Source organism: Suillus plorans (genome assembly GCF_016647745.1).
Source record: "Suillus plorans strain S12 chromosome Unknown HD556scaffold_11, whole genome shotgun sequence".
Taxonomy (NCBI): domain Eukaryota; kingdom Fungi; phylum Basidiomycota; class Agaricomycetes; order Boletales; family Suillaceae; genus Suillus; species Suillus plorans.
In genome coordinates, this window is record NW_024537395.1 from 486,116 (window position 1) to 511,747 (window position 25,632).

The following is a 25,632-nucleotide window of genomic DNA, read 5'->3' on the forward strand; positions in this document are numbered from 1 at the left end:
ATGTTTATTTGTAATCTCGTAGGTGCGTATATATCTTGAGCTCAGTAAACATCCATGAATGTGAAATACAGTTTCTTGCATAATTGATGTCTAGTTCCAGTCCATATCGTGACACCACTACCCAAAAGGACGAAAGTTAAACTTGTACTTGAATCCGAATCCAAGTAACCGATGGTGTTTATCAATGGATACTAAGTTACTCGACATGAGCGTCGATTTTCATGCACAAGGAAACCCAACGTGCTTACCTTCAAAGGCCACAAACAGATGCGTTGACCTGAACTGAAGTCACCGATACCCTCCCCAAAAACGCAGCCTCATTGTTAGTAAGCGTGTTCATCGCTGCCTCCGCAATGTTAAACCCTAAACTCGCAACGTCAACAGCAAGGATTGCGATTGTCTCGCTGCCGTATGTTACTTCGTAGCATGTTCCGCAGTAAACTGAATCCCATCCCGTAACAGTGTAGACACCGCCGACATTGGGGAATGTAGGCAATTGACCTAGGGTCGTGTAGCCCTTGGAGATGAGTCCGTTAGGCCCATCTGAGCAGGCGACTTCGTCGAGAGACAGATCAGCATTATCGTAAGTGTTGTCATACGAAAGGCTCTCAGTCTGAGCGAGCACGGGAAGAGTGATAGCAAGGAGGGAGATGGCTGCCGATGTGAATTTCATGACGGGTTGGTGGTGGTCAGGGACTTTACTTGGATGATGCTGGTTGAGGGTGACCGCTGCAGAAGTGTACCATGAACATACTCCTTTTATCTGATTCGTACATCCCGCTAGTTACGCTGAAAGAACCTGCGTACGAAATAGACCAGCATTCCATGCGGCGTTCTCGCACTCGGAATATGATGTCCGGACATTTCAGGCATCTTGTGTAGGTCAGCAGACTGAGAGGGAGCATTGCTTGACCGGCGAGAACTATTCTTGGCTCAATATCTCTAGCTGGAGGGCAGAGTGTTCAGTTCATTAGCATGCGAGACTGTGACTGAGCTGTTACGCGTGACGTCCCCCATCTGCCAGTGAGTCCGATTTCTCAGGCAGGACAGGCTATGCCTTCTACCTACCATGCGTTCGATGCCTGCGCACTGAACTTCCCTGTAAATGGATAGATACAATCACGAGTGCCTGAATGCATAAACGGTCAAATATTTCCGGAGTTACTAGCACGAAGGAGGCAGTTATAGTCCAGAAATTATAAGCTCGAAGCCATGGAATCGCTTACTCTTTACCACTTCGTCAAGGGTTATTGTGAGAATGCCATATGGTTGCAGGTTTATCTATTGAGAAATCTCTCTCTGGCTTTTTGGTTGCGTCTAAAGTCTTCGTCCTTGAGCTTCCCTTCAAGAGCGACCCACACATTCCGAGCATACTTCTCCCCATCCTGAGAGGATTAGAATGCGGTGATAAAGATACGTGCTAGATGCTTACCTTCAAGAGGCTTTTGACCTGTGTGAGGTCCGACACGCCTGTCCCGAGCAAGCGCATGCCTCGCAACAGTGGAGTTGCATCTGACGGGAAGGAGTAAAATACGAGTAACTTGAGAGGCACAGAAGCTTCTTCTTGTAGCGTAGCATCCAGGAAATGCAAGGTTGGTAACTGTTCAAAGGTCAATCACATACCATCGAATTTGAACTCAACAAACAACGAACCAGATTGAGAGTCAGACAAACCGGCCATGCTTGTCTTCCATCTAGGGGTTCGCCTTCGTCCCAGTAGTCAGGAAGCTCGAAGTCAGCCACTTGAATCGCCTGTCGTGTGTCCAGTGCGCTGCCGACAAGGGCTGTTTCGTCCGTGTCCACGTCCATAGCCTGAGTTTCGCCTTTCTTCGCGCGGTATTGGACGCTTTTTGTTATAGGTACCTTTGTATCCCATAAAGCGGCGCGTGCAGCCATGAAAATTGCGTCGAATATGTTCCCTGCATCAGAAAATACTATGATATCGAGATTGAGCAACCAAGATTTCCTTCCAGGGATGATGCCAAGGTTTGTTGGTCGGATTGTCGGATGAGAGAGAGTAGCATTCAATACGGACGTCATGTCATGTTGCAGGTCATCTAGGGCATTTGGGGAAAGGAGAGGGTATGCAGTTGGAGAGCTATCAGTCCGAGTTATCCAGTCTTTTCTTTTAAAGGTGTAGCAAAAAAGCCGTACCAGGACACAGAGCAAGCCACTCGTCCGCCATCTACACCTTCGCCATCGCCGACGCTCTCAACTTCTAATTTTGCAGCGGCTACGACTTCGGTGCCTCCACCGCCGTCCTGCGCGTTTCTACCGATGCTAACGCGTGCGCTGCCATTTGCGATGGGGGCAATTCCAGACTCGAGGGCTATAGTTCGAAAATCTATGAAACCGCGACCGTCTGCTCGTAATGGCGGATCAGATAGTAAGGAGGATTGGATGTAGGCCTTCTCGGCCTTGGATATTGATGCCATGCCTTGATCGATAATTGGATGACTTTCCGTAGGGTCGAAAGATTCTGATTAGAATATCATTAATATTATCATAAATTTGACCGTATTAGGCAGGTGTGCCGCGATGCCGCTGTTCATTTCCAGTCAATAAACGACTTCCTTCCATTTTCGGCTACTAACGCCAGCAATATCCGCTGACATAATCCGCCTTACTCGAATGCATGCCATCACCTTGCGCAGTGATACTGCAAGCTACATTCAACAAGTATGCTAATATCTCTTTCCCGGCTCTATTTAGATGACACCCAGTGCTCAGTACGACATACTCGATTCTCCATACGCGGTAATGAACTTTCTAGCACTTTCTCGCTGTTTCATAGTTCAGTCATTTCAACTTCACGCGCTTACTATCTTCCTCACGATGTCTCGGTCGAGGGGGTGTGTTAGAATTTAATGTTCGCCCTTCGTCATCGTTCGATGTCCGGATCCGGACTACGTATATATACCTACGTAGTAGACCGTCCTCTCTTTGTCGTCTCCCGCCATGTCGTAGACACACAGAACAGGGTCGTTCTCCAGCTCCAATACAATGCATCATCGCCTCCTGCTGGCTCTGCGACTGTCGCCTGAAACGAGGCGTTAATTGTGCAAATATGTCATAAAGTCTCAACTCACCTTTCTCCTTGGCTTTCTTCGGTGCACCCTTCCCTCTCTTCTTTTTGTCCTCCACATCTTGCAGTCTTTCATCCTCTGCCAAGTTTATCATTTCCAACTCAGGCCATTGTCTTATGAGCTGTGCAATATTGGCTTCTGGAGTATAGTATTTGACCATAGAAGGCCCGCGAAGTCGTGCGCGAAGGTATTTGGCTCCAGTACGTGCTGATGTGGGGTTATACGCAGTTTTAAATACGGAGGAACGTGTCAGTGTCAGTGATGCAAGTCGCATAGGACGAATGGCGGCTGCTGCGGCAGCCATGGCCGGTGTAAGTATATAGTGAGTTGACTTAGAATTGACAAGTCATTGATATTTTTGAGTGAACCTTCTGATCCTAACATCACCAAACAACCACTTTTCTCTAACCCGCCTCGTTCGCAGAATACGGTCAACTCTATTCAATGGCTTCATAAAGCCAGCGTAGACTTCTCAATATAACACTATTCTACTTCTTGGTTAATGTCTGTTGTTATGCTGCCCCGCTGTCGCCTTCTCCTTTCGGGATTCATAAAATCTGAAAGTTGGTTAGAAGCCAGCCAAGTCCACTTCCGTCGGTTTCGCTCCAACGACTCGCGTCAACAACCAAGAAATTCATATCATTCTCCAAAAACTTTTTCCGGTAATCAACGTGGTAGCTTCAAACATGGTGGTCGTTCCAACCCTCAGTACGTCACGAAGCAAAAGAAGGGTCACATCCTGGACGGTTTCTCAGTACGGGACGCTAATGACACTCTCCTCGTCATGGAAAAACAGGTCCACAAATGGGCTGATCTTCCGCACGTACACCGTCGCCTGGAGTCCTTCGGGGTACCACGAACAGACGTCCAGCCCATTCTTTCAATATTCGCCCGAGAGGTCAGCTCTGGGCTCCTTCACAATCCAGTCAAGCAGAAAAAGTACCACGTAGAGAGATTTGTTCTCACAGCAAAAGAACTGAATCAAGGACTCCGGCTAGACCAGAATCTCACTCAACTTTTCTACTCCTGGGCGTCCGACCCCGAGCAACAAGAAGTTCTCCTGAAATCAGTATCGCAGCATACGCTGGAACAAATTTCATATCTATACTCAACCGCAGATATGTCATACCCTGCGGATATGTACCCTAAAGCGCGCTCAATGCGTCGCAAGGTCATCATGCACGTTGGGCCTACTAATAGTGGGAAAACCCACATGGCTCTACGCGCGCTCGCGGCGGCGAAGACTGGTGTCTACTCTGGTCCGCTGCGGCTACTCGCACATGAAATTTGGGACCGGCTCAATAAGGGTCAGATCGTGCCCCTCGGGATGGATCCAGACCCCGACTCTGAGCCAGACACATCCACGAACATGGATATAATCGAAGAGTCAGTGTCCAGACCAACCGTGCGGAAAGAAGGCAAGGCGAAGTACGCACGAGAGTGCAACCTTCGCACTGGAGAGGAGTTTAGGATCGTTTCCGAGTATGCCGGTCTTGTGAGTTGCACGGTAGAGATGACTTCTTTGAGTCTTCCGGTAGAAGTCGCAGTCGTGGACGAGATCCAAATGCTTGCTGACCCAGACCGTGGATCCGCATGGACCGCTGCTGTGTTGGGTCTACCTGCCGAAGAACTCCATTTATGTGGCGAAGAAGTTGCGGTCCCAATTGTCCAAGCGCTCTTGCATGATACAGATGACGAGCTTTTCATCAACCGCTACGAGCGTTTGACACCTCTTACTGTTCAAGACGAATCTCTGGAGGGAGATTTCGGTAGAGTCCGAAAGGGCGACTGTCTTGTCGCTTTCTCAAGAAGCAGCATATTTGCGCTAAAGCGCAAGGTAGAAGAGAATACAGGTTTGCGTTGTGCCGTTGCATACGGGCGACTTCCACCGGAGATCCGTGCCGAACAAGCGGCGCTCTTCAATAATCCTCATAGCGGCTATGATGTGATGATCGGAAGTGATGCCATTGGCATGGGACTTAATCTGTGAGTACTTTGCACCCTTCATCGTATTACCCGTCTCATTCGGCTTAGCAAAATCAAACGGATCATCTTCGAGACCCTGCGCAAATTTGACGGTACTGTCGAACGCGCTCTATCAGTTTCTCAAATCAAGCAAATTGCTGGGCGTGCGGGACGCTATGGCCTTCATGGTGAACCTGGAGGCTTCGTTACGACTCTCCATGCAGATGATCTCCCAATGCTTCACTCTGCGATTCTGCGCCAACCAGATCCTATCGTGTTTGCAGGCGTCTCTCCTACCTTGGCCTGGGCTGAGAGTGTTCTTCAAGCACTTCCTGCCGGTGCTTTGCACCAAACGTTATTGGAGGTGGCTCCATATGTCTCCAATGTTCGGCCCCCTTGCCGTGCCTTCGTTCCCTCCAAGATTGAGGAAAGATCTCAGTTCATCGAAACTCACGCCAAACATATGAAACTATATGATAGACTTCTCATCGGCGGTTCTCCAATGAATTGGCGAGATGCCCTTGCAGTGGAATTCACAGCTCGCCTATGTCAGATATACAACGAGAAAATCCGAGTCCCTATCCTGCACGCCCTCCGAGTCGGCCCATATATAGAAGCACTGGAGAATGTGGAAGGGATGATGTCCGGCGGCAAGTCTTCTGCTGGTGCGCCGTCTCAGGGCCTCGTAACTCTTGAGGGACTTCACAAATCGCTCGTGCTCTATCTGTGGCTCAGCCATCGCCTGCCTGTGGCGTTCTATCAGTCGGAGGAAGCCTACGCACTTAAGGAGCGCACAGAAAAAGCCCTTGATTGGTGTCTGCGGAACGTGTCTACGAAGGTGGCAGACAGACAGCCTGCTAGTTTTGGACTGAGGGTTTCTTCGGAAGCCGAGGATGGTGTAGAATATCGCCGTATCCCAGCCACCCGCCCTCAGGAAGAGAGTAACCGAGAGTTGGGGGTGAGGTATGCAAAGTTGTTGAATTCGGAAAGGCGGAGCGCTCGTAGTCAAAGGTAGGAATCCGAGGACATCGGAGATCAAATCGACTTGGATACAGCATTGAGGCGGTCCTCCCACATGGTGTCGCGCATGTCGACCCTTTGCCGATCTGCTGCAGTGGGCGTTGCACTGTTTTCATTAGACATGATACGTACGTAATCAAAGGGTTGATATTCTTTTACCTCTCCGAATCCTATTCAGACTCTCAGCGAAGATCACTATTCAAGATTCTCTGACTGGCGTGGCTGCATCACTCGATTTGTCTGTGGAGTAGAGAGGGCCACAACTTTGACAGGCGCAACAGCCACCTCCATGCCATGCTCATAGTGTCTACACTCGCATTAATTACCTGACCATGTCAAGTCTGACGCCATTCTAGCAAGGGGCGAGCACGTGGCTATGCAGGCACTCCGAATCCATTCGACTTGCCGAGGCCACGAGGGTGTTGGCACGATGTCGTGCAGCTTTGTCTCAGGGACGATTCTCCAAAGTTGAGCACGCTAGGCCACATCTCCTCTTAATTAGTGCGAACAAGATCGTTGACTGTTGAGGGCGGCAGCAGCAACTCCGGAAATAGACAACTCTGACAACGCAGCAGGAACAGTATGATTTCCGTATCTAGCCGAATTCATTGACGGACATGAGAATTCTGTGCTGTGGTTGTTTGTTGTGATTAATTCATACTGTACTACGGAATTTTCGGTGGATCATGTACCAGTATTGTGATAACAGCCCACTAACTCAGGGATGGAGTTCATCAGCGGTTTGCATAATTAACAGCCCTCGCTTAGCAATCAGAAAGAGGGAGAAGTATGTTTCACTGCTATCCACACAAAGAAAAATCACATCGATATGCTGCGTCGCAGTGCGGCTCATGCGGAGGACGCAAACTGGAATGAATGCCACAGACAGGTGTTTCCCGCACGAATGTTTGGACACGTGGGTCTCATTCTCATATAATCAGCCGAAACAAACTGGAGAATGCAAAACTTACTCAGAATGGCGCTTCCCATAGTAGTTGCAGTAGCTTTGTGGTCGCTGGCTATGGTCATTTTCGGGGCATGTCATGTCACCCGCACTCGGACCCACCGCACAGCTAGCGCTGTTAAGGCAATGCTGAGACCAAGAAACATCGACCATGAAGCCGAAATTCGTTCTCGCGTCCATCTTCATGAACACTTCGCTCTAACATCCTCGAGTGCAATACTCGACCCCTCAAGGCACGACGGCTTCGTACAAGACGCGAGAAAATTGATTGCCTCCGTTAGCCCCCAGCAATGTGCTGGGTGGCAAAGATTTGTGAAATGTGCTGAGAAATGCACAGAGATGTTCCTTCCGAGTCGAGAAGTCGACTTCGCCGCTTTTATACAAAGTGTTACTTTTTGCATCATAATTACTGGGTTTTATGGCGTAGACCCTGGAACCCTTTCCCCTGTCGATGTCGCCTTCATGACCAGCGCACTCAACCGCCATTCGGATGGTATCTCGCGGCAAACTCCCTATTATCCTGGCGAACTTTACGCGATGAGGGAACGTGTTTATAGATGGGTCGGGAGGGAGCGCGCCTCTCAGGCCTTGGAAACTATTCTTCCCGCGTATGAGTCCATGTGGCGTCTAGCTGCTGTCACATTGGCCTATGCGAATGGCAATCAACACATGCATAATGCCTTCCTAGATTTCAGCGAGAATCCCACTCAGAAGCAGTTCCATTCTTTCAAAGTCAAGAACACTCGGCCAAGCGTAGAAGCCATCATCAATGAAGTCCTGAGGTTGCACCCACCCATTCAGCGCATTGCACGCAAAAGTCGACACCCCTTGTGGAAGCGTCTTTTTTATCCTGCGCAAGAGATAGCTGACGTCGGAGCTGTTCATCGCTCGTGTGTATATGGCACGCGTCTAGAGACCTTCGATGCGATGCGCTTCCATCCTCAGCATGAACGTCCAGTCGAGATGCAACTACTTGCTTTTGGACACGGCGGGCTGAGCTGCGTCGCGGAAGAATGGGCGCCAATGGCTACAGCGCTCATTGTCGCCAAAATTGTGGACAGAGTTGATGATGTCGGCTTTGTCCTTATTGGAAAGGCATTTGATGCAAAGATGTACCGAAATACGAGGATAGGCTGGGATGGGTGGGTGGTCAGAAAGAAAGAGAAGGGGAAGGATACTTGAGACTCTTCCTGATATTTCTATTGGTTAGATCAATCTGAACTTCGTAGCTGCACACAGAAACATTTAGCGTCCCATAAATATCACATATCTATTTCAATCCACGTATCTATGATCTTGATTACTTAGCCTGTTGTTTAAAAGTCATCGATGATTTACCGAGGCATTCCGACTTTGAGGAGGCGGATCGTAATGCGCAGGGCAGCGCTCATTCACCCGACACGCAAGCACGGGAGCTCCACGACGGAAGTTCTTCAAAAACGTGTAACGGCCCTGAAACCATTGTCCGCCAGGCCATGATGCTTCAGTGGATAGTTAATGTCGTGTTTCGCTACGTCGCTTAATCCGAGAAATGAACTGTATGCGTTCATGCTGGAACTTTGAGTAAAGAGGATATGAGCATGGCTCAACACTGTATGATTACTCAACTAGATGTTGAAATTAAAGCCGAGACCAGTCCTTGGATGCATTAAACGTGCTTCTTGATTACTAATCCAGCACATGTACATGTTGACTAGAAAACCGGCGTTGCCAACGGATTTCGTTTCTCAGCGATAGGTGGAGCATGTATCATGTGTACGTACCAGTTGCAGCTTGACCGCGGCGCAAGTGTGTCCTGTGCGGGTTTCCACAAGCACACCAAGTAGCAGTGATGTCTCGTAATGCATTGCAATTGTGCGCTGGTGGACAAGCCCAACAGCGTGCAGTGGCGGCTCGAAGCCTAGCGAGCGGGTCGTCCGAGATATATACCTGACGCACGGTCAGGAGGCTTTATGGCGTTTGGGCGTAATGTTGGTTAGTTTTTCGGGGTCCTAGTCGGGGTGCCACCTGGCATGAGACCAAGGCACTTTAATGCGGGCCGTGCTAATCACGTTAGGAGCTTAGTAACGAGTGTAGTAGTCACTACAGTGCGTGTTTTTATACTACACTAACCTTGAATTCATGATATGGTTTATGGTACGTATTATTAATGTTATCATTTGATGGCAGATGACTGATACTAATCGGAGTCTCGGACTTGGTCATTCACTTGAACAGCGGTGGCTGTAGATTATCCTATAAGTTGTACACACCTGCGGCACTGTGAGTTGGTGACTGCGACTGGCTCCCTAAACAGCAAAACCAATGTCTTATCCGTCCTTATCAGAGTTTGATATCATTTTTGCTGGAGGTGAGTACTTGAGTATTGACATCTTGCACACAGCGTTACTCTTAACATGGTCCTTTTTGTGCAGGCGGCAGTACAGCTTGCGTTGTCGCGGGTCGCCTGGCAGCATGCGACTCCTCGCTCAGGATCTTAATTCTGGAAGGAGGTCAACACACCCTCGATAAAGCTGCGCATGTTCAACCCTACCAATATTTCACCCATCTGGCACCGACGAGTACTACGATGACATTGAACATTGGAAATTCTTCATCCCATCTCAACGGTCGTGCACCAATTGTTCAGTGCGCCCATTGCGTTGGTGGAGGGTCAAGTGTGAACTGTTCGTATTATTTCTGTAACAATGAGCATGACTCTGATGCTTGGACAGTTATGAATTACACTCGTTCGCCTGCCTCAGATTTTGATGATTGGGGAGTTGATGGTTGGGAATCTAAGAACTTGATTCCCCTCATGAAGAAGGTCTTCAAACGTGTTGTCTGTACATTTCTCAAGCTGAACTGTTATTGCATAGCTGGAGACATACGAGGTGCAGGCCGATCGTCCAACCCATGGGTACGATGGGCCTATCAAGGTGTCTTCTGGTGGGTGTAAAATGAGTATCAGCGAAGACTTTATCCGTGTTGGCACGAAATATCACAAGAGGCCATTTTCCGATGACTCCGAAGATTTAGAAACATGCAATTCTTACGGTGTGCGCTACCTCATTATGCTCCTTCTCCCTCTGCCACCACTGACAAAATTCGTCTCAGCCATGGTTCAAGTGAGCATGTCCTCGTAGTCTATCGTGACTTAGGCTCATGCAATATATGCAAAGGTACATTGACGGGACAACTGGAACGCGTTCTGACGCTGCACATCGCTATGTCTATAACCAAGCTCACAACCCCAATTTACAAATATGGGCTGGCAAGCGTGTAAAGCGCGTGATCTTCGAGTAAGTGTTGCACTCTGGATCGCGATTGTGCTCAACTACTGACGACTGAAAGGGATAAACGTGCTGTAGGTGTCGAGTTCACCAACGACCCGGTGTCTTGCCCGGACGCAGATCAGTCATCGAGTACCGTGAGAGCATCAAAACTTGTCGTCATTTCTGGCGGGGCCTTCGGTTCGCCAGCCATCCTCGAGAGGTCTGGGATTGGTGCTGAGGCGGTCCTCAAGCAGTGCGGTATCGAGCAACGTGTACACTTGCCCGGCGTTGGAGAAAACTATCGAGGTCTGCGTTTATATCTTTATCTCATAATCTTTATTCAAGGTTATCAGATCATATTGGCGCCTTCGTTCCGTACTTTGTTGGTGACGAATTTGTTACCATGGACCGGCTCTGGCGTGGGGAGGAGAGTGTCATACAGGGTAAGCAAGCATGTTCTCGCCATGTTCTCAGCACTCTCTAAGTACCCACGCGCAGAACACCTTGCGCAATGGAAAAGTCATAGAAAGTCTCTCATTGCTCAAAAGTTGGCACAATGATTCGCTCTTTGTAACGCACTTATTAGTATTTCAGCGGCAACGATGCAAAAATCAAGTGGCGTCCTGACGAAGAAGAACTGAAAGTCATGGGTTCAACTTTTAAACCGCGATGGAAGGAGTTCTTCCAGGATCGCCCGGAAAAGGCTGTTGCAATATGGACTATCTTTTCAGGGTGTGTGCAATCCTTTGCTTTCATGACGTGCGAATGCTCAGGATAGCCAGAGTCCTGGTGCCAAGTGACTTTCCACCTCGCAATTACATGACTGCCGAAATGATTGAAGTACTGCTTTCCATACACCCTGTGATTTTTGTTCTGAATACAGGTCCTATAGCTTTACCCCGTGTCTGTTGGAAGTGTTCATGTCAAATTTGGAGAGAACGGCAAGGAAGACATCGACTTCACTACAGGCTACCTAGATGAGTAAGTGGGCACTTCTTTCATTTCAACCAGATCCGTCTGACCATGACAATCCGCCTAGTCCGTCGGATATTGTACCTCTCAACTTTGGGTACAAAAAAATGCGCGAAATCTGTCGACGCATGCCTTCTTACCGAGGTGAAGTCGCCGCCTTCCACCCTCGTTTCCCAGAGGGAAGTACTGCAGTCTGCGGAGAAGCGACCGGTCCAGTGGACTTGAATGCGCCCGACATCATCTACACTGCAGAAGATGACGAAGTGATCGAAAAATTTCACCGTGACAACAGTATGTCCTGAATTCATTTCCCCATTCTTAAGCTAACATACCGATCGAATCCCAGTCCAAACGTCATGGCACTCGGTATGTGTAACTTAAACTTTCATCAGGAGGTGCCTTATCCTTGTGTGTGCAGCTCGGGACTTGTGCCATGAAATCAAGGGCAGATCAAGGAGTCGTTGACGCTCGGCTAAATGTGTATGGTGTGACAAACCTGAAGGTTGCAGACTTATCCATCGTGCCGAAGAATGTTGGTACGGTGAGTAGTGAACGAGAAATTATTGATGCATAGTTTGACCTTGTTTCAGAACACTTATTCGACGGCGCTCGTCATTGGAGAGAAGGCTGCAATGATCATTGCTGAAGACTTGGGTATCGAATACAGACTGTGAAAGTTGTTGTCCGAAACTCCTCAAGCGCGTCTTTGATGCGCATCCTCAGAGTAATCCTGAACATGCATCAATTGGCGTGACTCGGATGTACATGCTGATTGTATATTATTAAGCCATCTCAAAGGATGCACAGTATGAATTACATGGATTCCATGTAACGTTCTTCAGGGCTAGTGAGGTCACACGATGTAATGAACAAGGCAGCGGTGACAAGAAGTAGGTATTACTTGAAGAGTTGATTTACAACGGCGAAGCGCAATTTGAAGTAACTTGGTTATAGGAGCTAATTTCACTAGCTTGCAATGGCGAACGACATCTGCCGGATGGTAATATAATTCACTGCAATAAAAAACTATATAAATTGTAACACTTAGATTCTGAGATAGCGTCAAGCAGACCATAATCTCAAATGCCAAACAACCATCTTTTCATAAATCATTTTCATAGATCATATACATATACATATACATAATGATATACTCGACATACATGATTAGGTAAAGCAGCTCCAAGACTCTATCTTCACATACTAAGTTCCATGTGCACAAATCCATCGATATACTACCCAACGAGACCAGTCAGCGCCGATCTCTATAATGATTCAAGTTTGTACGTGAGCTGTGCACAGAGCGCAAGATAAATGGACGCGGGGAGTGACTGGTAGGAATGGGGGGAATGGGAGGGAGGGGAGGGAGGGGAGGGAGGGGTTTTTGTGAGTGACCAGCGCTGGACTTGACGCGCAGACGTTCTGCCTGTTTACTGCTCCCAAATACGGGAGGCCGACCGTCAGGTGTTTCCAGCAGATCATAAGGGACAGGAGTGTATGACCGAACAGCGCTCGACTTGGTGCGCACACGTTCTGCCTGTCTACTGCTTCCAAATACGGGAGGCCGGCCATCAGGTGTTTCCAGCAGATCGTAAGGGACAGGAGTGTATGACCGAACAGCGCTCGACTTTGTGCGCACACGTTCTGCCTGTCTACTGCTTCCAAATACGGGAGGCCGGCCATCAGGTGTTTCCAGCAGATCATAAGGGTCAGGAGTGTATGTCCGAACAGCGCTCGACTTGGTGCGCATACGGTCTGCCTGTCTGCTGCTTCCAAATACTGGAGGTCGGCCGTCAGCCGTTTCCAGCAGATCGTGAGGGACGGGGATGTACGAGTGAGCAGTGCTCGACTTGGCGCGGGCACGTTCTGCCTGCCTACTGCTCCCAAATACGGGAGGCCGGCCATCAGGTGTTTGCAGCAGATCCGCCACAGCTTGATCAGCGGTGGCCTCACGCCGCTTTTTGCGACCAAGGGAGGGGTATGCCGCAGCTGTGGGCTGCGAATAGTACGTGGCTGAAGAAGACTGCTGAATAGTTCTGTGTCTGCCTGCGACAGGTTGATCGCTTGTGTTGCAGTGCTTCGGTGGCAGTTGAGGCCTAATGTTCTGTGGGTTTGACGAAGTCGTGCCTGAGGCACTGCGAGTGAGTTTCGGAGGGGGCGGTGGGGGATTGGGAAACTGGTCCGGCAAGTGGGCGCGCGTGTCGAAGTGGGCATGACTTGGCGGATGGTCGTGGACACCTGGGTGCCACTGCGCACGATGGATGTCTCGCATCCCTGGAGCTTGCTCGACGTGCGCGATGTTAGAAGGTTTAGAGGGGGTCTTGCCGTGGTATACAGCTATGAAAGGATCGCCGTAAGGCTCGAACATGCTCGCTCCTGAGTATCTGAATGGCATCGACTGGGAGTGCTTAAGCGATGGCTTTTTGTCTTCCTTACACCTGAGGGGTATTAATTAGTATTATGATCATGAGTATAACCTGAAAACAGTAGACTCACTTTTGGAACAATTTTTTGAAAGAAACCATAATTGATGAGGAAGAACGGGTGAAGAGTTGCGAAAAGTGTTAAGAGGGAATCCGCATTGCGATCTATATAGGTTGGACTACTGTGGACGCACCATAATTGTCTTCTCCACAAATTCCACAACCGATGCAAGCGTTAGTGGATGCCTCAATCACCTACCCGGTATTGTGTCGCCCCACTTGCATTACAAAGCCAGAATATCCAACCACAGAACAACCATCCGGTATACTTGCCACATGTTACCCAGACAAATGCATCGTGTATCGTGTTCAATGTTTCTTGACAAGTCGTAACTTGTGAATATGTGATAAGATTTGCGACAAGTCCATGGTTCGCATAGCGTGCCTTTAAAGCGTTTGCACCCGACCGACTCCAGACCAGTTCAAACCGTTCAACATCGATAAAGATATATGGAGTACGTTTAAGCTTGTAGCTCACGCAATCTGTAGGTGATGTAAGTAGTAGAGTAATGAATTTCAACGGAATTACGCACACGATCACTATGGCCTCCATCGGGAGGTCTAGAGGATAGCTTCATCATCGCTCTGAACGACGCTATCGTTGATTTCTGAAATGCAGATACTGTGGCTTGCATTGGCAGAGTGGATCGCACGGTCCGAGGCACGAGCTTCGAGGTCGAGAAATACCTGCGACTTACGGAGCAGTGTCTGGCAGAATGACGAAGCTCGATTGTCCTCGAACTAGCTTCTTCTTCCTTCTGAACAATCTTCAAGGACATATGTACAGGCACTTTGATGTCGGCTGCATACACCAGTTTTCTTGTATTCATGTAAAAATAGCGACATTTGTCGATGCCACAGTGATTGATTTGTATTCAAGAGTCTGGTCGAGGCAGCAGGGGATTTTGTATAGACGTAAGCCCATCTATCAACTCCGCAACGAACTGCATATCGTGCGATCAACCACTATACCAACGTGGAAGCAGAAATACAACTCACTGTTGCCCCATGTTCGGTCCGCCAAGCTCGTCCGAGAAGTGAAGTTCTCCAGGTGCAAAGCGAACAACTCATACTTACACCCGCCTTACAAGTAAAGCCTGAGCTGCATGTGTCGTGGGATGCACTGCTCGAGCCACGAACTCCATCTAAAGTCGTGCACACACTGACAAACATGGATGTTGTCAAAGCAGCAGGGATAACGAGAAGGGAACATGACTTGGCTAGGTAATATGGGGTGTTTCTGCCGTCGGGGGAATCTCAAATAACAACTCTGACACTGGCGATAGGAAGACAGGTTTTTGGAAAGCACCCGGCAATTCCATCAAGATAGTTACAGCTGGCGACTTTCATGGAGACTTCAGGGAGAGAGTATCATAGGCAGAACTACAGGGTAGGCGGATAAACAATCCAGAACATGTGAAATGTCAACGTACGAACTTTAAGTAGCGATTGGGATATGCACCTTGTAGGCAAGGCCAAATATTCTATCAGAATTAGTCCACGTATTAATCACGGTTGATCTCAGATAGGTGCAGGGGGCGAGTGTGGAATGTGAGACCTAGCGCGTTCAGAATCACGACACATGGCCCTGGAAAGTCCTGGCGACGGATAGAGGTCACCACCTGACGTGTCGGGAACCCTTGATGATGAAACCCCGTCTGCCTCGGGCCTACGCATAGTCTAGATGCACTAGACTTTTCCTTTTAATCACACACGGTCATCTAAACACTTGGAGCTCTGGAGAGTGCATCCGATATTCGCCCAGACTACAATCCGAATGTATACTGATGGGATATTTCGAGTAACGAAGAGTGAGAAGATTGGTACTTGCTTGGCGGTAGTTCCCTTTGCCGTTGGGGAGTACGATTTGTAGATGGACCTCTTATAGGCAGCTGCGCTATGGCGGGGACGTCGTGGTTACAACGATGATGTCCAACCTCGCTGAAGAGCGGAGTTTCAATTCATTAGTACTTGCTACCAATGTGCGGAAATCACTTTCAGTGTAAACCACCCAGCTAATGTGCACGCAGAGCGTGAATGCTTCACTCGCCCAGAAGTTTGTGGCACTCGTACACTATCATCAACTTGTCGATAGGCCCACACGGCACGTGTATTTCCATGGGGATAGAATTTTAATGAAACACAAACTTCGAAAGCGCGCTGGGCGCAAGACACGACACCCAAAAGTTTTGATATAGTGCCATATATCTTTAGGTCTATCAAATGAACGCACGTGCTATGATCCATGCGTTAGATCAGTCTAGGTGGCAAGGGACCGGGTGAAAATTCCACCGTCGTGACGCGGCGCGCTGAGCACTATTCCATCCTCTGCGGACAAATAAGCGAGACAAGAAAATAATCATTCTGGTAAGAACCCAATAGTCATGGCTCGACCCATAGAGATACACATGAACTGCACTTCACGACACGGAGAAAGGATTAAGACGGCAATACCGGCCCATCGTCATTCCAATAGTGGATACACAAAATCAAGATGTAAGTGGGTTGATTACTACAGGTCCTAGCTTGAGTTACTTATCATTTGGCAGTTCCAGCGCACTTACTAACGTGAAGCGGACTCAAGCGCTAGATAACATAGGCACCTCGGCTGCACCTGGCACGTCGTCTGCCTGCATGGTCCCAAGCCTGTGGAGTCCCAGCTATTTAATATAAAATCCTCGACACCAATGGTAGTTCGAGTCAAGATTGCGTTTGAAATGTTCATCCAACCAAAGGTGATCAATACCGAATGGGTAGAAATTATTGTGCAACCGCTTGTAGAATTTGCTTGATTCCAATGCATTTTGCAGCTGACAGGGGTTTAGCTGGGCAAATGGAAGATCCCTCGCCAACATGTAAAACAGTGTTGGATGGTAAGGCAAAGTTTGAATTGTAATAAAAATACACGCAGATCTAGCCAGACTCCTGGATATCCTGTCTAAAATTATTTACAGCACTCAACTTTATTTGTTTCAAAAGGCTGCCCCACATTCGGAGAGACCTAATGAGCACAAGTAACCGCCAGAATCCTATGGACCCAAGACAGTTGTACGAAAAACGCACGCAAGGCGGAGCATTACTGGACAGCTATCGATAAAACTACTTTGAGATGTTAGCAAAGCAGTTACCGGCACTAGCCCTTCTTCCTTCTTCATGATCTGTCTTGACGATCTTCAACTTTGATGTTGGCTGAATACACCATTTTTTGTGCATTGGTGGGAAATCGCACGCAAGTCGAGTAACATGAACGTGTTTTATCAATTTGCGAGGAAGTTTTTCTAATGTTATATTATGCTAGAGTCTGCTCGATAAAAACCCGGAAATTCGTGCAGTAATAAGAATATCGATCATCTGCGTATCGTGTAATCAATTGACCACTGGGTCAACGTGAAAGCAGAAAGACGACTCACTGTCACGAACATCCTCGGTCTTCGAAGCCAATCGAGAGAAGGCTACTGGCAGTACCAGACTTGGTTTGGGCCGCTGAGATTCTATTGATACAAGGCGCAAGGGGTAAGTTATGGAGCTGAATCTCGGATCCAAAGCGGATGGATCATACTCACACCCAACTTGCAAGTAAGGCCTGAGCAGCATGGATCGCCTCCCACGTTACTCGCGCCACAAAGCCCGTTTTGGTCTGTGCATGCACTGACAGACATTATGGATGCTGTCAGAGTAGCAACAACAGCAAGGAGTAATGAAAAACGCATGTCTTGGGTTAGATAATTTGGATGCGTCGAGGGGATCCCGAATGATAATTCTGAGAGTCGACAGCTTGCTTATATATCCTAAAATCGTGATTTTGGTAAGCACAGGCTCGGTAGTTCTATCAGAATGGTTGCCGCTGGCAGATTTCGGTGTTGGCATAGCCAGAGTCACATAGTCGGCGGATAAACATGTAAACTGAGTTTATCACAAGCTCTAAATCCACGGTAGTGATAGGAACGACCTGGCCTGACTAGCAAGGGATGGTAGTGAAGAGGTATCAATGCCTTTTGAATGCGAGATGCGAATATCTTGCCTGCCGGTTGAACGCACCAAGTGACTGTTATCCGTGCAAACAAATAAGCAAGATGAGAAGATGGTTACTCCGGAGTCACAGAAGTAAGGTCCACTTGCGGTTAAGATAATAAGGAGTTGGACTTGATAAATTATGCGTTTCGCACCCGACCTGACGAAAGTTTCGCTTGGCTTGGCTGATCGATGTTCCTAGTACGTTAGTGACACGCAGAGTCCAGACATGCCTGCCTGACCTACTAGTAGTCGAAAACTTCTTTGACAAGTTATGAAGCAAGCCGCAGCTTGAACTTCCGAGTCCCGTCGGGCACCCTGAGACAAACAAGTACAACTTGAAGCTGCGAGCCCCGGACGGCAATTCTAGAGTGTTACTAACCATAATAGACTAATAGTACTTGGAGAGCCAGACCACCGTGCTCTGCTTCCAAGGCTTCTACTACTTCTCAGAACCCTTCCTTGTAAGGTAACTTAACGTTGGAAAATTTTATCGACCTTCAGTTATAATGTGCGTACGTAGAAGTTTAGGCTGCAAGAAATAAATTTTGCGAGAACAGATAATGTACCAAGTGTCCCGACCTTCATGTACACAGTCAGCTGACGGAAACTTTTCCAAACCAGCCCATTGATCATAGTAGTCGTTGCAGACATGCTGCATCTCGAACATGGTAATTGCGACTTCTGTGTTTCTTTCACCGAAAATGCCCTGTCCGTCGCTGACTGAACTGATGAACACCATAGGATATCAGCACCGCGTCTTAATAATCAAAATGACTATTTGCTGACGATGTCGCCTCCAGAGGCAGTCACGCTACATGTACTAGCTCGGTGAGTAGTAATTTGGTGCAATAGATGTTCACCATGCCCTCCAGGATGTCTGTGACTCTTGTCCTTCGGCTGATGCCTTCATTGCACGAGAATTGTTACCAGCCTAGCCTGTTGCGGCGGCTGTGTCTCCCGCAAGTGATAGCAGTGATGGGTGTTTTGATCCTTTATTTTATGTCTTTAGCTTCGAAATTCTATTGATTTGTGTTCGTTGAGTGCGCTGCTGGACGTGGTTTGGCTGGGGGATACAATATGAATCATCTTGTAGACTGTTGTGTGATGAATATTGATTAATTGGGTTTGCAGCTATCGAGTGGGTATTGCAAACTTGACCAGGACATCACAACATGCTCAGACTTCAAGCTCAAGCTTCAAGATTCGGTCCAGTCTGACAACGGTCCCAAGTTGTGGTGCTCAGGTGGCACTGGACAGAACGAAGTATGAGAAAGTCGATAAGACCAGCATTGCAATGCCCACAGACTTGAATTCTAAAGGGGATGTTCCATTCGGTGGCGGGTCTTCACTTTTGCCTAATGTTTGTCCGCAGCGCCGTTGGCTAAACCTTTGCACAGAAACGTCCCGTTAAACCTCGTGAGCTCGTCGCATAGTAAGCACTATTTGATATCAAACGTCCATTTGACCCACCATCATGAATCATGATAGCAGTGGAGCAACCATTTTTTCGGTGTATCGGCACAGGTACAGGCACGGTCTGGGATGACCAGGACATACGTAAAAGATGGGCTCACTGACTTTGTGAGCTACTCCTCGGCCTGGCCCGGCGCCCTTCTGCGTTCAATGTGTTTTTTACTTCAAGTTTGCCATCCATCGTATGCTTAGCTATACAAGGAGTCGGCTGCCAAAAAAAAGTGAACAAGAGGAATTAGAGGGGACCGAAAGGGCAGCCATCCATAACACCGGCGCTACACAGAGAGATGTGGCAGAACGGACAGACCAATGTACAGAGACTAACATGCTGACAGCAAGAAACGCGTCCCGGTGGAAGATATGTGTACAACCGATCATCCCGGATGTTTCATATTGTTTGTTGATGTTTAAAAATGTCATGAACTGGATGAGTCTACAATATCTAGTAACCGGGTTGAAATCACTAGCCTAGGATGGCCTAAGTAGGAGATGTCAATCACATACTACGAATTCTATGACGAGCGGTTCACCGATGCGTGTGGGTCATTTTCGAGGTCTGTTACGGTCTGTTGTCTATACCTTGTTTGCTCGGATTGCAGAAACCGAGCAAAGATCCGAGTAATATCAAGGTACAGGCTGTCCGTTCCTCACAATCTGCGCACCCCACCCCCAAGATTAAAAGAGATACATCGTTATCGTAAGTACTTTAAATTGATGATGGGTACCGAGTGACGATACCTTACAATTTGTTTCCCAACTCTCACCTCCACTACCAATGGCTCTAGAGCATGTTAGCTCCCAGCGGCTGCATTCAGAAACGAAGGCAGATGACTCAATCAAAGTCGATGTTACCGACGACGTGGATTTTGTTGCTTATTACGAGCGGGCTTCTGGCCGTTTAGTAGTGGACCCCGAGTATGTGGTTGTTGCTCCCATATCCTAAGTCTATCGTGACTCATTTGTGACTCACGAGACAGGCAAAGGTCGAGTTTGGGGAGGTGATGGCCTCTAGGCTCAAGCTTAGCCCTGATGGGCTGAAGGTTCTCTGGCCTCAACCCGCTGACGACCCAAATGACCCACAAAATGCTCGTCATTTCTCATTATCGTGTCCCTTTCACTAACACTAAGCTATTCATTCGTAGTGGACCGATTTCCGCAAGACTGTGCACCTGATCATCATTACAATGTCTGCAGTGGTACCTGACTTCGACTCTGGAATTGGTATGTATCCCACCCTCGCTCAATATCCATAGTAGTGTCATCGTGGAATACTTTTTTTGGCAGGAACTGCGTCGATATTTAGCCTCGCTCAAACTTATGACACGACCTCGGGTGTCATCAATGATTTGACATCAAAGTGCGTGATGCATCAATCGTTACTAACATTCAACAACAATTCCCTGAAGCTGGAGCATCTTCCTTTTGGGTGAGATCACACCATTACATGAGAATAGCCTCTTCTCATCTGTAGTCCAGGTTGGGGAGGCATCTTCTGGGTCATGCTCATGAGACGGTATGGTCGGCTGCCAGTACTCTTCTGGAGTCAGGTATATATCTCTAGTGATTTAGCCGATATGAACCCTGAAACCTTGAGTGCAGCTTTTTGCGTTTGCATTCTTGATTGGTGCCACATTGGCGCCGAATCTAGCCACCTTTGCAGGTATTTACACAATAATTTGGTATTCATTGGACAATGTTAACTTTTGATGAAGGGATGCGCTGCTTGACCGCATTCTTTGGGCAGGTCGTCATGTTATCCATGCCTGCGGTAAACTGACTACGGTTTCAGAACGTGTCCCCAGGTGACAGTATGATTAGTGGCAATTCTCATGGTAGCTTCAACATTCACCAACCTCCAAGGGTCTTTATGTCGTGACGGATATCTTCCCCTTCCATCTTCAAGCACGGAAGCTGAACATCTGGACTTCGGGTTTCGTTCTGTCAGAAATGAATTCCTTTATTGGGAGAAACATTTCTCACTATCTCATAGATCGCCTTACCTATCACCATTTGTATTTGGCTTTCTTGTAGCGCGTGTGAGGTACGTCTTACATATGCTGTCCTTGATTCAGAGTACTCATCAATTGTTGGATAGCTGGAGATGGGCCTATGCTATAGGATCTATTTACAGCGCCGTCGTATTATTTCTCATTGTGTTTTTCATGGAAGAAACGTACGCTCTGTTATATTGTTTCTTAGGGCAGTGGCGTTGACTTTTGCTGAACCAGTATGTATGATCGTCACCTTGATTTGAAGCCACTGCACATTTCTACGGGACTGCGATATCGATTTAAAACTTTGATAGGCGTCACTGGGTACAAGATGGCAAAATACAGACCACGATGGCCGGAAGTTATATTGGCATCTTTGGATGTTGTTTGGCGTCCTCAGTTTTTCTTCATAGTTCTCTTTGAGGTGAGATGAATTGCATTGCTGACAATACTTAGTACATTTGCTGACCTTTTCGAAAGGCATTGGTTTTCGGGTTCTCGATCGGTGTGAACGTGAGCGTTTCCGTTTCGACCTGCAGTAATAAACTTATCGACTTTTGTAGGGGACAAATGTTATCTTCATGAAATCTCCTCCTCCCGTCGGATTTGGCTTCAGCCAATATGCCGTGGCTGGAGCATATGCGACTCCAATTGCAAGTTTTTTCCATTTATGAAGTATGCATGATTACCGTTCTCAGAATGGAATTTTTAGGTCGCTGTCCTTCTTGGCGAGTTCATTGGACGTTACGTCAATGAATTCATTATGGATCTGCATATTCGCAAAACGGTGGTTTCTTTGAGGCCGAGAGCCGCTTGTGGTATGCAAACTCAACTGATGGTCTAAGGTTAGAGCTGAGAATTTGTGTAGGACCTGTTACTTAGCCATGCCGCTTTATATCTGTGGCTTTTTGACGCTGGGTGCTGGGATACAAAATCTCAGCGAAGCCGCTCTCATCATGGGCTGGGGCATTGCGATCGTTGCAATCACCCTCAACACTGTTGTAGTGTGTAAGTCTCGGATCCAATATCTCAAGTGTCGTGGGATAACTCAAGGAGCATTAATGTAGACGCATATTGTAATGACTGCTTCCCTCGTAGGGCGGTGGGTGACGCATATATACTTATTTGCATTTCAGTGATATGACCTCCCCTTCTAGGGCGAAGTCAGTGCCCTGCTAAACCTTACAAGAGCATTGGGCGGTGAGTTACAACGATGCATGATTTGTCCAACATTCACGATTGTGGCCTAGGTTTCGGAATCGCATATTTCCAAGTCCCATGGGCTACAAAATCTGGAGGATTGATGGTGTTTGGTGTTGAAGCAGCGCAAGTGACATCGCTTGACACACTCGAAGAGTCTGACGGTTGTTATAGGCTTGTGATTGGCATGTTTTTCATCGCCGTTCCTATGACACAACTGAAGGGAAGCTACTTCCGAGTAAGTGCGGTTCTTTTCATTTGTGTTACAGCCTTGAATTTGTACATCAAATATTAGGCACGTTATGCCTTATAATTGGCATTGACTTCAGAACCAGAAGAATCATTCAGAGTTAGACATGTATGCTTCCTAGTTACTTTGTTATACAATCAAGTATGTACCTGCGAGCGTCTACAATGCCATGTTTTGGTGTATGCAACAAATTACCTCCAACATGCCCTTTCGCGACATCAGTTGCAATGTAAAACTGTCAATCTCTATGAGTTGGCAATGGCATGGGCAACCTGTGGGTATCCACAAGCTTACCTGTACCCATACCCACGGCCCAAGGGTATGCTTGGGTATGTGTGTGCTCGCGTCAATCTTGCAGTTTCACTCCACAGCGGTGATGAACTATGTTACAGCGCGCTCGATAGTGTCACAGTATGCCCGTACCCACCTTGGACAACCGCAAGTAAGAGCCTCATCAATTCTCGGATGTATTTGGAGGACTTGACCCACCTGTGTACATTTGCACGTGCTGATGAAATACAGAAGATGAGGGTTCAGAGTGACTGCTGATACTTTCCATCTGGGAGAGCATATATGCGAGACAGGGGAGCGGAGCAGGAAGAAAATCGGATATTATCCACACCATATGCGCAGCACGGTCGACAACAACGTTCTTGTATGGTACTTTGGCCCCATTCAGATCTGGGAGACACAATTATTACATGCCAAAATATACCGATCATGGTTTGGTGCCTCGGAGGACACGAATTTAGGGAGACGAGAACGAGACAAATATTGCCTATATGTTGGTATCAGCATAACAAAATAAAGAAAGACACATGGCTACTTCACAGTGTAAATGAGAAAGGTTTCTGTTTTGGAGCAGCTTTTGGATATGGAGACGAGTGACATGGAAATGAGAGGGTTCTGGATGCCCAGCGGGCCGTTGTATCTGAGTTGGAGACAAACAAGTACAACTTCAAGTTGCAGCTTGCTGGTATTTGCAAGCCAAACATTGCCTGAACTTAGCAATTCGAGAGAGAACATACCGCTTGTTACCAGCCATAATGTCATTCAGCGATCAGGGGATACAGAACGCTTCAGATACACATCATTTTCCCTCTTACGACCACCGTATAGGAACGTGCACCACCCCAACCGAGTTTGCACAACGAATGGTGACCTCCAAGTCGTGCTTGAGAACCCATTGTTTCGAACGCTGACTCAACCCAAATATTCTGTTCTTATCCGTTTATTTCAGGACACGTCCGATGCTGCTGGATTGGCGCTCATTATCCAAATGGAAAGAATGCGCGTGGCGGAAGTTATAGCTGCCAGAGACACCGTTGTCGAACGCCTCGAAGACGCTTACATATCTGTTCGGCAAAAGTCAGCAACGATCGATCGACTTCAGCGCGAGCTAGACGATCTGAGGCGCCCTTCTACCCCTGCGACATCTGTGGCGAGGGATGATGATTCATCTACGCAGCCTCCGGTGCAAGACATTGCTACGTCATTCGATATTCCACAACCAGCTCCGAGAGAAGGGGACGGTAATTGTCAGAATACATCCGCCCAAGTCTTGCCTTGGCAGGTGCCTCTTGTACGACGGAGTATCTTGACTGGCGCGGAGCTCAATCGATGACTTATATTTTTTCCAGAACACTCCGAACAGACCTGGATCTACAGGCCTACCTCCCACGCCACCGCTAGATTCCCGCCCAGGAAGCCGGTGTGATTCCAATTTTTTCAGTCCATCTTTTCAATCAAACCATTGCGCACGTCTTAAAAATTCTTTCGATTCGCACCGCTCTGAAACCGTCGACTTCGACCATCCGGTAAGCCAATATATGCGCTTTTTCCTGCCGAGTCGAGGGAATCTGATGTTCAGAATATTACCGAACCACTTCTGCTTGGCGATGGACCTGAGAAATTGATTCTCGCAAGACAAGCATTTCTTGCGACGCTTCCCCTCCCTGCTGACATCCCAGACGACGCTCTAAACCCAATTGTCATTCCTCAGCCATATACCCTGCATGAATTCTTGGGCAATACTTCTGGTGTCAGTGCCCTGTATATATCTACGTGGAAGTCTATTCACGTCTCATACAGACTCTCAAAAGCTCGTAAGATAGTATAGAGCTCACACGAAGTTCATGGGCAATGAATGTCTTTTCCTAGCCTGTCAAACTATCGTGTCCTCGGCCAACTGACAACATACTGGTGCCCAGAGCGCGAAGAACATGGATATTTGCTTACCCCCGTTTTCAAGTGTAGCACCAATCCCCGAGTAACAACAGCACATCGATGGACTGTGGCGGATGTGATCGGCACCATGGACAGGCCTACTGGTTTGTTGCGTCTCATTTAATCTGGTTTTGTTGATGTCGCTCTCATTCTGGTTAGAGTGCTTCTACAACAAGGACGGGAAGTGGTACTACGCTGGCGTATACAAGGCTTTTCGCATGGACGATCTAACCACGGAAGAGTGGGAGGCTCTTTCAATCGAGGTGAAGCAAGATAATTTTGCACTATTTCTATCATCATGACTTGGACCTAGACGACGCAAACTCTTATCAAGGAGACTCTAGCTGGCCGAAAGAACCTCTCGCCCCAGAACCTCTACGAGACTGGACAGTTGTATGCTGTTGGTGCCCTTCGTGTTGCGTGTATCGGACTGCAGTGTGTAGGATTCAGCTCTGCGATGTATCGCGCGGTCTTGGAACAAGCAGCTCTAGGGAAATGGCGCGGAATAGGCTGGTCGGTACCCACCACGATATCATCCAGTGACACAACAATTGAAGGCGATGGAATATCTGGACCTTGAGCTTGCTTGGTTTTGCATCGAGGACTCTTTGCAACTTTGGAATCATACCCCGTTCTGGCTGTTCCGCTTGGTTTGGTCATGGACAATAAGGACTTTATGGACAACTGGTTTTGTACTGCAGCTGTAACAATCATGTTAAATACAAGATTCCACG

General features: G+C 47.8%; 10 protein-coding genes across 10 annotated transcripts; 5 read left to right on the forward strand and 5 right to left on the reverse strand.

The window, feature by feature from the left end:
• Window positions 1-154: 154 nt before the first annotated feature.
• On the reverse strand, window positions 155-943 carry HD556DRAFT_125281 (Cerato-platanin). The gene has a single exon (XM_041299022.1). The coding sequence runs from the start codon at window positions 671-673 to the stop codon at window positions 251-253; it is 423 nt and encodes a 140-aa protein (XP_041163770.1). The 5' UTR covers window positions 674-943; the 3' UTR covers window positions 155-250.
• A 334-nt stretch (window positions 944-1,277) lies between these two features.
• Window positions 1,278-2,435, reverse strand: HD556DRAFT_1231699 (ribosomal protein S5 domain 2-type protein; the record flags this gene model as incomplete). Its single annotated transcript, XM_041297453.1, has 4 exons — window positions 1,278-1,385; window positions 1,433-1,600; window positions 1,654-2,098; window positions 2,155-2,435. 4 exons carry the CDS (start codon window positions 2,433-2,435, stop codon window positions 1,278-1,280), a joined length of 1,002 nt encoding a protein of 333 aa, XP_041163771.1.
• Window positions 2,436-2,618: 183 nt separating this feature from the next.
• On the reverse strand, window positions 2,619-3,449 carry HD556DRAFT_1347453 (mitochondrial ribosomal subunit S27-domain-containing protein). The gene is made up of 2 exons (XM_041302282.1): window positions 3,090-3,449; window positions 2,619-3,040 (listed from the first exon to the last, which is right to left on the reverse strand). The coding sequence occupies exons 1-2, from the start codon at window positions 3,388-3,390 to the stop codon at window positions 3,009-3,011; spliced, it is 333 nt and encodes a 110-aa protein (XP_041163772.1). The 5' UTR covers window positions 3,391-3,449; the 3' UTR covers window positions 2,619-3,008.
• A 14-nt stretch (window positions 3,450-3,463) lies between these two features.
• On the forward strand, window positions 3,464-6,412 carry HD556DRAFT_125415 (P-loop containing nucleoside triphosphate hydrolase protein). Its single transcript, XM_041299023.1, has 2 exons — window positions 3,464-5,072; window positions 5,121-6,412. The coding sequence occupies exons 1-2, from the start codon at window positions 3,589-3,591 to the stop codon at window positions 6,064-6,066; spliced, it is 2,430 nt and encodes an 809-aa protein (XP_041163773.1). The 5' UTR covers window positions 3,464-3,588; the 3' UTR covers window positions 6,067-6,412.
• A 749-nt stretch (window positions 6,413-7,161) lies between these two features.
• Window positions 7,162-8,217, forward strand: HD556DRAFT_1231339 (uncharacterized protein; the record flags this gene model as incomplete). The annotated part of the gene is made up of 1 exon (XM_041297422.1): window positions 7,162-8,217. The coding sequence occupies one exon, from the start codon at window positions 7,162-7,164 to the stop codon at window positions 8,215-8,217; it is 1,056 nt and encodes a 351-aa protein (XP_041163774.1).
• Window positions 8,218-9,339: 1,122 nt separating this feature from the next.
• HD556DRAFT_1231296 (GMC oxidoreductase-domain-containing protein) lies at window positions 9,340-11,935 on the forward strand (the record flags this gene model as incomplete). Its single annotated transcript, XM_041297417.1, has 16 exons — window positions 9,340-9,385; window positions 9,450-9,701; window positions 9,750-9,841; window positions 9,894-10,073; window positions 10,132-10,142; window positions 10,197-10,316; window positions 10,369-10,595; window positions 10,643-10,732; window positions 10,788-10,836; window positions 10,884-11,023; window positions 11,068-11,129; window positions 11,182-11,270; window positions 11,329-11,552; window positions 11,608-11,627; window positions 11,680-11,802; window positions 11,852-11,935. 16 exons carry the CDS (start codon window positions 9,340-9,342, stop codon window positions 11,933-11,935), a joined length of 1,809 nt encoding a protein of 602 aa, XP_041163775.1.
• Window positions 11,936-12,513: 578 nt separating this feature from the next.
• Window positions 12,514-13,786, reverse strand: HD556DRAFT_1305598 (uncharacterized protein; the record flags this gene model as incomplete). Its single annotated transcript, XM_041299803.1, has 2 exons — window positions 12,514-13,699; window positions 13,758-13,786. The coding sequence occupies 2 exons, from the start codon at window positions 13,784-13,786 to the stop codon at window positions 12,514-12,516; spliced, it is 1,215 nt and encodes a 404-aa protein (XP_041163776.1).
• Window positions 13,787-16,870: 3,084 nt separating this feature from the next.
• Window positions 16,871-17,559, reverse strand: HD556DRAFT_125665 (uncharacterized protein). Its single transcript, XM_041299024.1, has 3 exons — window positions 17,308-17,559; window positions 17,155-17,227; window positions 16,871-17,095 (listed from the first exon to the last, which is right to left on the reverse strand). Exons 1-3 carry the CDS (start codon window positions 17,452-17,454, stop codon window positions 17,034-17,036), a joined length of 282 nt encoding a protein of 93 aa, XP_041163777.1. The 5' UTR covers window positions 17,455-17,559; the 3' UTR covers window positions 16,871-17,033.
• Window positions 17,560-19,698: 2,139 nt separating this feature from the next.
• HD556DRAFT_1458124 (MFS general substrate transporter) lies at window positions 19,699-22,961 on the forward strand. Its single transcript, XM_041308167.1, has 22 exons — window positions 19,699-20,146; window positions 20,205-20,271; window positions 20,374-20,452; window positions 20,516-20,588; window positions 20,638-20,657; window positions 20,708-20,778; window positions 20,831-20,891; window positions 20,944-20,975; window positions 21,068-21,171; window positions 21,222-21,272; window positions 21,327-21,404; window positions 21,460-21,646; window positions 21,703-21,735; window positions 21,786-21,848; window positions 21,935-22,009; window positions 22,030-22,040; window positions 22,091-22,230; window positions 22,290-22,324; window positions 22,380-22,422; window positions 22,473-22,548; window positions 22,597-22,660; window positions 22,718-22,961. The coding sequence occupies exons 1-22, from the start codon at window positions 20,007-20,009 to the stop codon at window positions 22,733-22,735; spliced, it is 1,521 nt and encodes a 506-aa protein (XP_041163778.1). The 5' UTR covers window positions 19,699-20,006; the 3' UTR covers window positions 22,736-22,961.
• A 966-nt stretch (window positions 22,962-23,927) lies between these two features.
• Window positions 23,928-25,604, forward strand: HD556DRAFT_1458136 (uncharacterized protein). The gene is made up of 5 exons (XM_041308168.1): window positions 23,928-24,254; window positions 24,522-24,724; window positions 24,833-25,002; window positions 25,058-25,161; window positions 25,212-25,604. Exons 1-5 carry the CDS (start codon window positions 23,952-23,954, stop codon window positions 25,476-25,478), a joined length of 1,047 nt encoding a protein of 348 aa, XP_041163779.1. The 5' UTR covers window positions 23,928-23,951; the 3' UTR covers window positions 25,479-25,604.
• The last annotated feature ends 28 nt before the right edge of the window (window positions 25,605-25,632 follow it).

Coding starts and splice junctions, on each gene's coding strand:
- HD556DRAFT_1458136 (XM_041308168.1), top strand. CDS start 23,952: ATGGAAAGAATGCGCGTGGCGGAAGTTATAGCTGCCAGAGACACCGTT. Junction 24,255..24,521: donor TGCCTTGGCAGGTGCCTCTT/GTACGACGGAGT, acceptor TTTCCTGCCGAG/TCGAGGGAATCTGATGTTCA. Junction 25,003..25,057: donor CACCATGGACAGGCCTACTG/GTTTGTTGCGTC, acceptor CATTCTGGTTAG/AGTGCTTCTACAACAAGGAC.
- HD556DRAFT_125665 (XM_041299024.1), bottom strand. CDS start 17,454: ATGCGTTTTTCATTACTCCTTGCTGTTGTTGCTACTCTGACAGCATCC. Junction 17,228..17,307: donor GCCTTACTTGCAAGTTGGGT/GTGAGTATGATC, acceptor ATAGAATCTCAG/CGGCCCAAACCAAGTCTGGT. Junction 17,096..17,154: donor GACCGAGGATGTTCGTGACA/GTGAGTCGTCTT, acceptor CACGATACGCAG/ATGATCGATATTCTTATTAC.
- HD556DRAFT_125281 (XM_041299022.1), bottom strand. CDS start 673: ATGAAATTCACATCGGCAGCCATCTCCCTCCTTGCTATCACTCTTCCC.
- HD556DRAFT_125415 (XM_041299023.1), top strand. CDS start 3,589: ATGTCTGTTGTTATGCTGCCCCGCTGTCGCCTTCTCCTTTCGGGATTC. Junction 5,073..5,120: donor ATTGGCATGGGACTTAATCT/GTGAGTACTTTG, acceptor CATTCGGCTTAG/CAAAATCAAACGGATCATCT.
- HD556DRAFT_1458124 (XM_041308167.1), top strand. CDS start 20,007: ATGGCTCTAGAGCATGTTAGCTCCCAGCGGCTGCATTCAGAAACGAAG. Junction 20,453..20,515: donor TGACTTCGACTCTGGAATTG/GTATGTATCCCA, acceptor TTTTTTTGGCAG/GAACTGCGTCGATATTTAGC. Junction 20,658..20,707: donor CTGGAGCATCTTCCTTTTGG/GTGAGATCACAC, acceptor TCTGTAGTCCAG/GTTGGGGAGGCATCTTCTGG.
- HD556DRAFT_1347453 (XM_041302282.1), bottom strand. CDS start 3,390: ATGGCTGCCGCAGCAGCCGCCATTCGTCCTATGCGACTTGCATCACTG. Junction 3,041..3,089: donor GAAGAAAGCCAAGGAGAAAG/GTGAGTTGAGAC, acceptor GCCTCGTTTCAG/GCGACAGTCGCAGAGCCAGC.